The 14372-nt window shown below is 38.0% G+C and overlaps 1 protein-coding gene across 1 annotated transcript in view; it reads right to left on the reverse strand.

Annotated features, from left to right (window-relative positions):
- otogl (otogelin-like) overlaps nt 1–14372 on the reverse strand; it is an 84851-nt gene that overhangs the window by 35168 nt on the left and 35311 nt on the right. The window contains exons 25-35 of the mRNA XM_052151908.1: nt 12722–12856; nt 12404–12550; nt 12158–12277; nt 10518–10634; nt 6321–6477; nt 6029–6055; nt 5755–5928; nt 3662–3940; nt 3424–3541; nt 1814–1893; nt 1–275 (exon numbers count right to left, since the gene is read on the reverse strand). The exon at nt 1–275 is cut by the window's left edge and continues 504 nt beyond it. Coding sequence (XP_052007868.1) covers nt 1–275; nt 1814–1893; nt 3424–3541; nt 3662–3940; nt 5755–5928; nt 6029–6055; nt 6321–6477; nt 10518–10634; nt 12158–12277; nt 12404–12550; nt 12722–12856 — 1629 coding nt within the window. The remainder of the gene's footprint in view (nt 276–1813; nt 1894–3423; nt 3542–3661; nt 3941–5754; nt 5929–6028; nt 6056–6320; nt 6478–10517; nt 10635–12157; nt 12278–12403; nt 12551–12721; nt 12857–14372) is intronic.

Here is a 14372-nt window from a genome sequence, read left to right on the forward strand (position 1 = left end):
TGGAGAGGAAGTTGTTGGAGTAGGAGTGGGCGTGGTTGTAGCCAAAGTGGGTGTCGAAGAGGGTGTGGTTGGTGGAAATGTGGGTGTGGTTGGACTGCCAATCAAACTGTCTGTTTCCAAAGGGGTAGTTAGGACTGTACTAGTGGCAGTGCTAGGTGTAGCCGTTGTGGTGGAGGGAGTCGTCATAGTTGTAGGAGCAGATGTGGACACAGCAGTTGTTCTGTTTGATCGAGTCACAAACATGTAAGGTGTCGGTGTAGGAGACAGTATCACACCTGAAGAGACAGAGACATCAGAACAAGCTAGTTATTTAAATTAGTCAACCTCCCACTTAGACTTTGTTGGCATGGTTTAGGTCCTATTTATCAGAACACTACCACTTTGTCAGTGTAAACGAGGAATTGTCAAATCAAACAAAAGTATGGAGTGTAACAGGGATCAGTTTTAGGGCCACTGCTTTTCTTCTTATATATGCATTCCCTGTGAGATATTATTATTATGATAATGATCATTATAATCGTGGAATACGTCTCCAATGTTATGCCGACGATACCCAACTTTATATTTCTTAGAAACCCAATGAAATTTCACAATTCTCCAAATTAGAGTTCATTGAAATAAAAGATTGGATGACAAGAAATTTCCTTCTACTCAATTCTGACAAAACAGAGGTACTAATTATTGGACCAAAAAGCTCTAAAAACAAGCTGCTAAAATATAATTTGACTCTCGATGCACATCTTCAACAAAGAAGAACTTAGGTGTTATATTTAATACCAATCTGTCCTTTGAAAATCAAATTACCAATGTATGTAGAACAGCATTCTTTCACCTCTTGCAATATTGCTAAATTACGGCACATGCTCTCTGTTGCTGATGCCGAAAAACTTCATGCGTTCATGACCTCAAGACTAGACTATTGTAATGCATTACTGGGAGGATGTCCAGCAAGATCAGTAAATAAACTTCAACTGGTTCAAAATGCAGCAGCCAGAGTGCTGACGAGAACCAAGAAATATGATCATATTAATTTCAAAGCTTTGAATGGTCTAGCTCTGCAGTACTTAAGTGACATTATACCACGATATATACCATCACGTTCATTACGATCACAAAATTCTGGCCTGTTAATAGTTCCAAGAATATCAAAATCCACAAAACAAGGTAGATCCTTTTCCTATTTGGCTCCTAAACTATGTAATAGTCTCCCTAACACTGTTCGGGACTCAGACACACTCTCTCAATTTATGTCTAGACTAAATATTCATCTATTTAGCCAGGATAAACCTAATTTATCCTCCAACTCACAATTAGGCTGCTTTAGTTAGGTCTGCCGGAACCAGAAACAGTGATCATGATCAATAAACTGAATGGCATCTACGCTAATATTTTTCTATCATTCATATCCAGAAGCAGCCGGATCCAGCTCCATTCCTGCTTAGCATTGGACTCCACTGCTACGTGTCGCTGAGTGATGATGACTAAATGCAGCCCGTGCCAGCCAGACATCACTTCAGTCTATTACGATGGACTTCAGAGGATGAACTGATGCCAACTCCAACCATAAGACATGGGATATATCATATGCCACTGCCTGAACCTTGGACTTATGATAGACCTCACGAAATAACCAGCCAGTTGAACTGCGATGCACCTCACTGATCTCTGCCTGCATCTTTAGCTTGCTCACTGGGGTTATAACTACAATTATCCAGTTAATGCCTGATTTTCTGTAAATCTGCTTTGAAATGATGTGTGTTGTGAAAAGCGCTACAAATAAAAATGACTTGACTAGTACTGATGTCACACTTACAATCTTCTCTGAACACACATCGTCTGGTCACCTCATCCAGCAGCATAGTCTTGGGACAGTGTGGAAAACAACCTTCAACCCTTTAGATAGGAAATTAATAAAAATAAGTTTCTGTAATTTTGTAAATGTATAATAGTATCATGTGTTGATACATATAAAGTAGATGTTTCTTCATCTTTGGCCACGTTTACCACTGTGGATTTCTAGAGTCTTAAAATTTTTCTCACTTTCAATATTTTTGTATTTGTCTACTATAACAAATACAAAACAATGTCCAACTGTGTTTGTTTATACATCACATAAAATGTGTGCGATAGCTTTGCGGTATGTGTAAACCTCACTCCCCTGGCCTCATGAGGTGCACTAGCAACTGACGCTAGGGCTATAGCATTAGCCTACTCGTTAGCGCACCCGCCTCACATGCCAGAGACGCCAGTTTGAAACCCGCCCGGAGTGGGTCGAGCAGGACTAGTTACATCATTGTAAAGAAATCTTTTCATATATCTCTGGGTTTAAATAAGGTGGCTCCGAAAAAACTGCTTTTGTTTTGTTCCCAATCATGTAAATCTTAACTGTGAAAAATGTTGTGTTGATATGACAAAACAATCAAAAGTTATAACATAACAAATATAATTTCTCATAGTGTCCAAAAATGAATCCATGTGTCCAAAAGCCTTTCCAAACAAATAGACATAAAAATTGTACATAAGAACTAATTACACATGCAAACACAACAATGACTACAGGTTTGCATTGGATGGAGACATGATTTTAGTCATGAGATTTCACAGAATCTACATAGTGCCATCTCTCTTACAGATTGTGGTTATTCATATTTTGACAATTTGTTTCTTGCGCAGGTCCATCTGAGCTTAAAGGGCTAATAGAATTCTGTGGTTAAAAGGACGCTGATTTTTTTACGCTTTTTAAATAAAACGCCTGACTTCTTTGTTTTGCTAAGGCTAATTTTTTAGCTAACATTTATCATGTATCCATACCTTACAAAATTAAATAATATTTTAACACTTTCTTGGCAAAACTGCATCTTGATTGGAAATCACGCTCATTAAAAATAGTAGTTTATATAAATAAATAAAGTGATATTTATTGATTTTTATTAGTTTTCTTCAAACATCACTTAGCATAGCATGCTCAACACTGACACTTTTGTCCACTTGATTAACAAGTACACTAACTAACAAAATTAAAAATAAAATAAAAAAGCAAATATTAAGGGCAAAATATTTGCAAAATATATACAATGATAGATTGATAATATTCACACAGCAAAGATTGAAATGGTTTACATTTATTTCACTCTTTGTTTGGATGATCATAGTTTCAAACATGTCATAATTTGTATTTTTATTATGGATTTTCATAGTTTAATATTGAAAGTCTAAAACAGTCAAATCTGTACATAAAAGGCATTTGAAAAGACCAAAAATAAATGATGAGGGCCTTGTAAAAAGTTTCCAGCTCAGTTTTAATGAGACCTTTATATAACAAAAAAAATAAATAAATGTGTTTGTTTACTAAAACTCAACACCTGGGACATTAAATGGCCTGAAGTTGAAGAAACACCTACAAATATACATGCATGATCTTACAGAGGGAGGAACTGGCAACTTATGGAATCAGGGTCTTTGCACGTTTTCACACATGGACTGGCACATGCGTGATATTTCCACTCACACATTAAGCGGTAGGGGATCACAAAACTGCTCTCTAAAATGCAGGAACATGAACAGTATACATTAAAAGTGCTGTTTGGTGTAACATTAGCCTATATGACGAGATCAATTATATAAGCATACATAACAGCATCATATCACAGACTCATCTTACCCTCAATGATAAAACTGCTGCTGATTTTGAAGTTATACATGTGGTCGTAGTTCTGCGCACGTGCTTCTGTGTGTGTGAGACTGAGGAAGATGCCCTTCTGACTGTGCAACTCAAAGGACGAGCGCCCAGGTAACCACAAACCCTGGTGATGGATGAAGGTCGCTTGCCGTCGGAACTCCTCGCCAGGCTGCCAGTGCTCCAACCGCAATCCACGATTCCCGGTGACACACAGGAAGTAGTTGGGCCTCTCTGCAGACTCCAGTGAGACCACAGGAAGTCCTAAGCACACAGTTGTCAAGTACAAACACGTTAGAAGCGGCTGTCCACGTTATTGCAGTTACTGTAAGTGGTTGACAAATCTTTGAGAGTTTATGTGTACGCAACACTTCATCATGAACAGATTTGAAGTAATTATTTCTCCTAACTGAAAGCAAAAATCTGCACAAAGTGACAAAATCACACACTATTTAAACGTATTTGATGTTTAGTATACAGCAATGTAGTAGGATTTTCTACCAATGAGATTTCACTGTGGGCGGAGCTACCCAGTTCAAGGTGGCAAATATTGATAAATCATATGCGAGGGACCGCCAACATTGGAGAAAACAAATCAGTTACCCACTAATTAATAAGTTGTTACCCACTTATTTCAAAGGCAGTGTAACCACAATTTTTAAACAATACATTTCCAGTAACACTTCACAATAAGTTTTCATTCGTTAACATTATTGAACAACATTAGTGAACTAACAATGAATAATACATTTATAGCATTTATTAATCATGTTTAATGTTAATTTCAACATATACGTTTTTTTTTTTCAATCATTAGTTAATGCACTATGAACTAACAATGAATAATTGTATTTTTATTAACCAACATTAACAAAGATTAATAAATGCTGTAAAAAAGTATATTGTTAATGGTTTGTGCATGGTACCTAATGCATCCACTAATGTTAACGGATGGTCATTTCCAAATTATTTCTTAAATTCACGAATATTTATAGGTTTTCCATGAACGAGGGAACCCTGTGGGAAATTACGAGAAATTTTAAATAGATTTGGCAAGAAAAATTGTCAAAATTTATTTCAAATAAAGCAAAAAGTGTAGATCTGAATTTTATTTCTCTTCTTGTTTTTTTTTAACGTTTTTTTATATATATTTTATTATTATTATTATTATTATTATTATTATTATTATTAAAAGAAGCCAAAACAGGAACCAAACTTAAATGCATATTCTTTCCAAACAAAAACAAAAATCGTAATTTTCCCCTTAGACCCCATTTACAGCTGGTATTAAGATGCGTCTCGGGAGATCCGATCACATGTGGTCAGGTGAGACATCGCCATTTACACCTGGTCGCTCAAATGTGTCTCCTGTGACCACTTGTGTTCGGATTTGGAGGGGAGGGTCTCTGTTTCATGATGACATACATCAATCACAATGTCAGTGTGTTACTGCATGATAATAAAGCGCAACAAATTCAAAACAAACAAAGAAAGTGCAAAAAAAATAAATACAATTTGTGCTTTTTCTCCCAGATGTGGCTAAAATGTCATCTAAGCACAATGTCAACCAGAATAACGGCAAAGTTGAATCAACTGTTTGATTGACAGGTGAGAGAGGGGTGGTGCTTCACTGCTGCCAGGACGCATATAGGACGGATTAGCGTTTACACCTCAAATGCAATGTGGTCTCATGTATTTTTGACCACATTCGTATGTGGTTTATGTGATCCGATCACAAAACATTTCAGACGCTGTTTAGACCTGTATTTAGGGCTGACCACATGTGATTGGATCGCCCGAAACGCATCTTAATGCCATGTGGAAACAGGGTCTTAGACAATAAAAAGTTTCATTTTGCCCCTCGCTAAACCATGCCCTAAGAATATGACGCTCACTGCACAGTATGTATAGAAACAAAGTGATCGAATGTTTGTCCGACTGACCAAAATGTCTTGTCGCACAACGCTGTTGATGGGTAGCCAAATTAACATGGAAGAGATCAAATATATCGCGTGATGCTTTGTCGTGTCATGCCTGCTTAAGGCACAATGTAAGTGTGTATGTTTTTGTGTGCTTACTGGAAGCTCGGTCCTTGTATAGTCCAGTTGTGATCATGAAGTGGAATATGGTGCTGGGTTGAGCGTTGGACCTTAAAAGTGGAAACACTTCACCACTGCTCACATTTGCCCCAAAAACACATGCCGAGTCATTCTGTTCTGCACTGGACAAAGTGAACGGCCCCTCTCCCAACTCTAAACACACAGACACATACCCAAGTAAACAGATTTGGCCAACAGCTTCCAGTTGAAATAGAGAAAGGCGTGAAAACATGCTAAAAGTTGTAACTCCTACCTTGATTATAGTATTCACAATCATAGGCTGTTAAAGAAAATATACATATATTAGCAGCAGTCATATTGTATTATGAATGTGTGTGTGTGTGTGTGTGTGTGTTAATTCAACCATATAAACTACATGAAACTTTTGTGAAAAGTCCACTATGATATTACTGCCCAATATTATCTTTCTCCACCTCTGTGGCCTTGATTGCATCAGCAGAGAAGTCATTTTGCTGGGTTTTGTTTTGCATTACAATGTCTGATTGGTCAAAGGTACATCTGGCGCATAACATGATTTTACTCACGACAAACAGTAGGAGATCTCCAGTTTACTGTGATTCCATGTTGACAGCACTTGTGTGCATACGCTGCAATGCTGGTGCACAGACACTCACAGTCCCCCCCACGGTTGCAGTTGCATGTGTCCGTTAGACAGTTCTTATAGAACCATGTCACATCCACCTGGGGGTCCACAGGGAAATAAGTTACTCGTTGACCACAGAACAATATGAAATTGGTATTAAAAAAATACCTAATACCTACAATGGCGGTCTTAAAGTCACAATAGGGCACAACAGACTGGTTCCAGAGGAAAAAATCCCATTCATTTTCTCCACACGATAAGTTATAAACCTTTAAAGACAGACCTAGTTTGAGCTCCGCGTTTGTTAATCGATGGTATATGCTTCTGATGAAGCCATCAGCCCACGTTACTTCATCTTAATCATGTTTATTTATCATTGTGTTTGAAAATGGATTTTCTGGTGAACAACTACACTACCCATGATCCTGAGGGGGGAAATCCACCAATGAGAGAATTGCTGCAAACATAGCATGTAAAAGAGCTCTGCAGCGTCCGCCCACTATATGACGCACTGTCAATGACGCAATCGAGTCGCTCTCACTACACTCTCAAACTAATTATAGATTTGCATACATCTGAATATTTTGCAATAAAATAAAAGGTAACATTATATTTTAAGAGCCCACAATAATACAGTAATTAAGCATGAATAAGACTGAGTAATTAATGCATAAATGAATGCAGAGTAAGGCTATCTTAGAAAGCTGTCAGAATTAACCCGTTAACGTATGCAATTAATTAAAAACGTGTAACAGGTTAATTTGACTTAATAGCAATTAATGCATTGACGTTAATACAGCATACACACTGTTGCGAGGGGTGGAACCTTTGTAATGTGTCCGCCCAGAGTCACAGCAATGACGCACATGCTACAGCGCCAGAGCCCTACTACCCAGGGGAGACTACAAGCTAAGTTTAAAATAGCATAATGGCTATTGACATTCTATAAGCAGAACTGTCGGAACCAAGTGTGCCGCACAAGCCCTCAAAAGTGAAGCCAAAACGTCTCGATCGACCCCCGGTAACTGGTCCTGGTATAGGTCATAAACCCCGCCTCCCCATGTTATTCAACGGGACGTGAGACAACTAAACAATTAAATTATACTTCACATATCTTTTCCAAAGATAGTTTATGTCATTTACCTTAGTTTCTATCACGTTGATGTCATTTCAAGTGTTTGTTTTCAAAATAAGTTTGTTTTTATTTATTTGATGCTATAAAAACATTGCTGTGACATCATGATTGACAGCTGTGATTGACAGGTTCTCTGAGCGAAGTAGTCACTGAAGCACCAACTGACTTTTTTTCGGGATCTTCGGAGGACTGAGGAGATTGGAGCTTTAAATTTAATATCTAAATTTCTATAATTTAGGGGCGTGTGCTTGCGATTGATTCAGCGAGAGTGAGGGCGGGGCCTTGATTTCGTGGCTTTACTTCCTGCTCACTACTGTGCAGGTCTGATCCCGAAATCGCAACTGCGCAGACTCAAGTCCCAAGATGTCAGCGCCATATCGGGACACTGGCGGCTTCAGTTCTCACCAATGGAAAAGAGCGAAGGGGCGTCGTCCATCTTTTTTTACAGTCTATGGTCGGAAAACGCTAGTTGACCGTTACGCTCTCTCCTATGATAGCGCCGCGGAGGTTGATATCTCTTTAAAGAAAATAATCTCTGACAGCGCTTCCCTGTCAGTGATAAAATGTTGGAGAAAGGAGCTCTTAACGCTATTTGATGTACAAAACAAGCCCAGATGGGACTTGTCATAGAAGTATTTTTCAACATTTGTAAGTGTGTTTGTTTGCAAGCACTTTTCACGGTGAGTTCAAAGTGGCGCGAGACGCTGGCGTTGATGCTCTGATACAAATAGAGATTTAATGCCCATTGCAATGAATACAGCCTATGTGGAAACTATATAGTTCTTTCAATTAGTCAAACTCGCTCTTAGACTTTAGGAAACATTTAATGTTATTTGAAATGGTGATATTTGCGTGCATTTCTATCTTTATATTGCGGAAGGCTTTGTTTGGAAAATATTAACCATCATATTGCTACATATTGTTTTTTTTTCTCCTAAAATGTAAATAAATTAATTTTGACAAGAAAAGAAGTATATATAGTGTCAAATTTCAGCACTTTTTACAAAAATAATGTGATTAATCAAGATTAAAAAATGTAATCAACTGACAGTGCTAGTAAAAAGTAATGCAATGTATGCTCTATTTCAGATATAATATACTGTATATCATATATTGCCTTTACAAACACTATCAAGCCAGTAACTAAGGCTAATATTGGTTTTACAAAGCTGTTAATTATAAATCACTAAACTCTTCTACTAAAGATAACTTGACTCACTGTTCTAAAGTAAAAGTTGAACCAATTCAAGTTATTGGTCTGTTGTGCACTTATTAGTTGGTATTTTGAGATTATATAAATATAATAAAACTTTAATTATGACTATTAATTATTGGTTTTACTAAATTGTTACTAACAAATTGCTAATAGAAAATGTGACTCATTGTTTTGAAGTGAAACACAAGTTATTAATTTGCTTGGCATTTATTAGACAATTACAGTATTTGCAGTAAATTTGATTTATTGTAATTGAAAAAAAACATAACTTTCACTTAAAAACAGGAGATCAAGTTATTAATTTACTAGTAAACTGGCTTTGTAAAGCCCATATTAATTAGCTTTAATGACTGGCTTATTATTGTTTAGAATACTTGATATATGATCGCTGAAAATAAGCATTAATAGCATGACTTTCTACACAAAATAAGATATTTAATAAATTGTAAATTGTGATAATCTCACTCAACATTCAGATATTTATTAATTACCTTCTTATTCATGATTAACTAGTGAATTATTGTGGACCCTTAAAATAAAGTGTTACCAAATAAAAATATACAGTTTCTTTCCTTAAAATCAACAACTTTAAATAAATGGTTTTATATTCTTCTATTCTAGAATATTATATTATGTCATTAACGCAATGCTTCATGGGATTGTAGTTCATTCTGTCCTTAAAGGTGTTGAGTACACAGTCTTATATCTTTGTCTTTTTGTCCGATTTCCTTTTTTTTGTTGTTGCTTCAAACCAAAGTTTGTAATGTTATGATTCCCCTCAGAGCTGGTTGGTTTGGCTCATGGCTTTCAAATCTTTTATGAAATCCCTTTGGAAGAAATTAATGGGAAAAATACTTCCGGAACCAAAATGGCTGAAAAAGTGGGTGGGCACTCTATTGGTCACTCACACTCACACTCTCACACACACTCACACTCTCACACACACTCACACTCACACACACTCACACACAGACACTCACACACGCACACACACACGCACTCACGCGTGCTCACACACACACACTTACACACACACTCTCACACACACACTCACACACTCTTACACACTCTCACACACCCTCACACACACTCACACACACTCACTCACACACACACTCACACACACTCACACACACACTCACACACTCTCACACACACTCACACACACTCACACACACTCACACACACACACACACACACTCACACACTCACACACACACACACACTCACTCACTTACACACACACACACACACACTAACACACTCACACACACACTCACTCACACACTCACTCACACACTCACTCACACACACACTCACACACACACACACACACACACACACACACACACACACACACACACACACTCACTCACTCACTTACACACACACACACACACACTCACACACACTCACACACTCACACACTCACACACACACAACACCTTACTGTCACCATAATATGTTAATGGTACTTAAATTTGACTTTGGACATCAAAGTAGGTTTAAATAGCTTATTTAATGTTCTATCCTACCTATACACAATTACATGTAAAGTAGAATTTTATTATTTGCATTTAACAGCTTTTTCTCTGCTGTCTGTAAACCTGTCAGAACAGACCTGCGGTTGAGATCACACTTCTGCAGCCCTCTAGAGGCCAGATGATAGACTGGACAGAGTGTGTTTCTCCTATACTGCCTCCCAGCCTGTGTGTGGCTGTGGGTACAAACATGGCCTTTTTATCTGTAGGCCAAGTGTGTTGTTAAAGCCCAGAGAATTCGCTCACCACATTGTGACACGGAGCAAATACGTCACTGTACAGGAGCCCGCATTCTCGCTTAGCATACGGCTGTCGGCTGAGATCACCTTCACACAGCCTGCGCACTACAAAATCACTTTCACACTGCACACACATAAACACAAAGGGAAAGAGCCATATAGACATTTGATTAAACTTCAGAGCAAAGATTATTTTAAGTGTTCATATGTTGGGGTCAAATGTTCACCTAAAAACTCAAAAGACAAAAATAATAAACTATACTTTGCAAAAATAAAAATAAAATAAAAGAAACCCCCTTTTATTAGAGTATTAACACGTTTTCATTGTGACATTATTTCCAAGACACTTTTTTAACATATTAAGTTGAAAATAACATGAACCTAGACTGATAAGTGCTGAGAAAGTACAGTTCAGTGTTACGGTAATTCATTTGAATTAATGCTGTAAGCTATCTTTAATCACCTCAGAGTATTTGTGAGTAACATTATCTTAACACCCCAGGCTCTCTATTAACCTCCTGAAACCCCGCACCTACATGCGTGGACATTACGTTTTGGCTTTGCTATAGGCTATGCATAATTTAATTTGATATAAACTGACTGATCTCAGTTCAGGAGACTCTTGGCTGTCAGTAAAGCATTCAACTTTAGATGCACCGAGTCATGTGACAAAACAACATGGCGCTGACCTCAGCAGAGTTTGTCAGCGGGAGAAATGGTAACTAAACTACATCAGGTAAGAAACATTATTAAGTTGTTACATTAAAACCTGTTTGAGTCCAAAGATTAGAGTCTCCAGTTTCATCCGATATGCCATTTTTTTTAAATGTAACTGATTTATCGCAAAACGGCACACTGTTAAACACAACGACCACATGCGTAAAGTATAGACTCATTTTCCTTCAAATATCCTATATTCACTGTGCATTACCACATTGAGAATTAATGCATGTACAGTATCCAAAAAGCTGAACATGTTTGCTTTCAAAGGCTTTATATGGATGAAAATAAGGTGTATTTTAAACTGCTCGGAGACCAGGGCAGACAGATTCAGCACCCTGGAGATTAAGTCATTCACTAAATAGGGAGCAAGGGAGCATCCTATAGCTTTCTATGCTGCTAAGTGCGTTCACTTCTAACATCTGGACCAAAGTTCAGTTTCAGGCTGCAGATGATGTTTGGATCACTCAACATGTTTGGCAGACACGGGACAGTTATAATCAGTACATAGATTCAGAATTTTTCATGTAAAATTTTATTTTAACATGACTGGCAGCGATTGGATGATGCTGGACATTACTTTGAATCATAATTATTTATGCTAATTTCTGATGTCATATCGGTCACGTCTCGAAAACATAAATAACCAACATTTCTGGAAACATGATCAACAATTCGATACAAAAATCAGACTTTCTATAGCTTGGTATTATTTACAGTTTCACAACTTAGTCCAACTGTTCACATATGTAGACATCGCATTTTAGGAAATCTATTTAGTTTAAAAACATTTATTGGCATTTTTATTACGGGCTACTAGTTACAAATCAAAAGGTGTAGTGGAAAATGCACACAGCAGTCATGATTGGGTCTCAGGAGGTTAAAACCCAAAACTATTTCTCACTCTTCTACAGGTAGATATCATACCTGTCCGATGGCCCAGCTGTCTCCAAAGGCCTGAGCGTTACTGACTTCCATGTGTCCGGCTGTGGTCATGTCATTTACTGTAACCATGTCAAAGTTTCCACACAAGCCACTCAGTTGACCCTTAAACGCACACAAAGTCATTATAGTGAGACTTCAATAACAAATGAAAATATTAGATGAAATCTTTCAGAAAGACTGATAGGTATGTGATATTATTCTGGTCATTCAGAGAGTATGGCCTCTGACCTTCCATTGTGGTCCAACACGAATATGGACAGTTGTCTTGCGGTCCCATAAAACAGTCAAGTCCTGAGCAGGGAAGTGAACCACAGTATAGTAGCCGGCACCCCACAGCTGAAACTCATAACCTCTTCCCACAACAGTAGATGGGCTCTGGGGGTCAAACACAGATTACATACAGACTACAAGAAGACTACAAGATCCTGTCAACAACAACAAAACAGGTTCTCCTATTATATCAGGTTGAAAACCCAATTTTTTTACCTTTGTTTTTAAGAATGCACTGGTTAAGACTACTTATATGCTTAGCAGTGCAATACTCACAGGTTTCCCCGAGTTATCACTGAAGTAGATTTTGGTGTGTCCAACAGAGATGAGCAGGTACTTCATGCAAACAATCCCACTTTCATAGCAGTCTTTATTCTGAGCCATGATAGAGACATCCGTGTGACCAGCACTCTACAATTAGACACAAGATTAACACAATACACTTTATTGTCTGTTGTCTCTGAAAAACAACACCCTTGATGTTGGATTGAACCCGTAACATTCCTTTCATTTAAAGGGATAGTTCACCCAAAAATATGATTTCTCTCATCATAACTCACTCTCATGCAATCCCAGATGTGTATGACTTTCTTTCTTTTGCAGAACACAAATTAAGAATATTAGAAAACTATCTAAGCTCTGTAGGTTTATACAATGCTAGTGAATGGTGGCCAGAACTTTGAAGCTCCAAAAAGCACATAAAGGCAGCATAAAAGTAATCCACACAACTCCAGTGGTTTAATCCATGTCTTCAGAAGAGATATGATAGGTGTGTGTGAGAAACAGATCAATATTGAAGTCCTTTTTTTACAAAAAAATGTCAACTTTCAATTCCACATTCTTCTTTTTTGTTTTTGGTGATTTGCATTCTTTGTGCATATCGCCACCTTCTTGACAGGGAGGACAATTTATATTTTAAAAAATACAGAAGACATTGATTTACCCACTTTTTGGTCACCATTCACTTGCATTGTAAGGACCTACAGAGCTGAGATATTGTTCTAAAAATCTTTGTTTGTGTTCAGTAGAAGAAAGTAATGATGAGAGAATTTTCATATTTGGGTGAATCCCTTTAAGCCTATGGGGTTTATCGTACGCCAGTCAAAAGTTTAATACTTTGGTCTAGGGGTTTGTTCAGATCCCTGAATGTGAGCAATAGAAATAGTGATGCCTGCCTTAACAACCAGGATTCCCAATCACTCCTTCCACCACGCCCCCATCTATCATTGGTCTTACACACAGGTAGTCCCGCCCCAACCTCACGCTACTGGCTGAGCGAGAAGCTGCCATGTCAGACCACTTAACCAAACAGAACCCAGTGTGTTGTTGTTAGTGTATGCGTGTACTATATGTGTGTGTGACTCAAGCCATTTCTTGTTATTGTGATGGAAAGCTTTGTCCCTCGGGTAGATCAGTGGACTCCTCAGAGAATCACTGGCCTTTAGGAGACACCAACGTCTATTCACCTGTACCTTGAGCATAGGCACACACACGCACATACACACACACTTTCTCAGTCATTAAGGCCAGTAGCAGGTTGCATTGCGTAGCCTGATAGGGAACAGATTGCTCTTTGTTATGTGTGACTCTTTGCCGAGTTCCTGTGCTGGGACTGACATTAACTCTGGTTCCATTACCGTATTCCTGCTCTAATTAAAAATCCCCGCTGATTTTCCCAAGATTACTGGCGGTGGAGGCAGATCTCTTTTCTTGCTACTCTATCCACCCCTACTGAAGTCTGAAAAGTGTGAGAGTACATACACACACACACACACACACACACGCCTACACACTCCTTGTCCCTTCCTTGGAAAATACTTCGGCTTTAAAATGCGACCCTTTCAACTCGTGAAACATGGTCTTTGTTAAAGTTAAGTTGTTAAGTGTCTTTCCACTTGCACACTTGCTGCACCCTTACTAAAAAGTA

This window comes from Xyrauchen texanus, chromosome 21 (genome assembly GCF_025860055.1).
Source record: "Xyrauchen texanus isolate HMW12.3.18 chromosome 21, RBS_HiC_50CHRs, whole genome shotgun sequence".
NCBI classification, from domain to species: Eukaryota; Metazoa; Chordata; class Actinopteri; order Cypriniformes; family Catostomidae; genus Xyrauchen; species Xyrauchen texanus.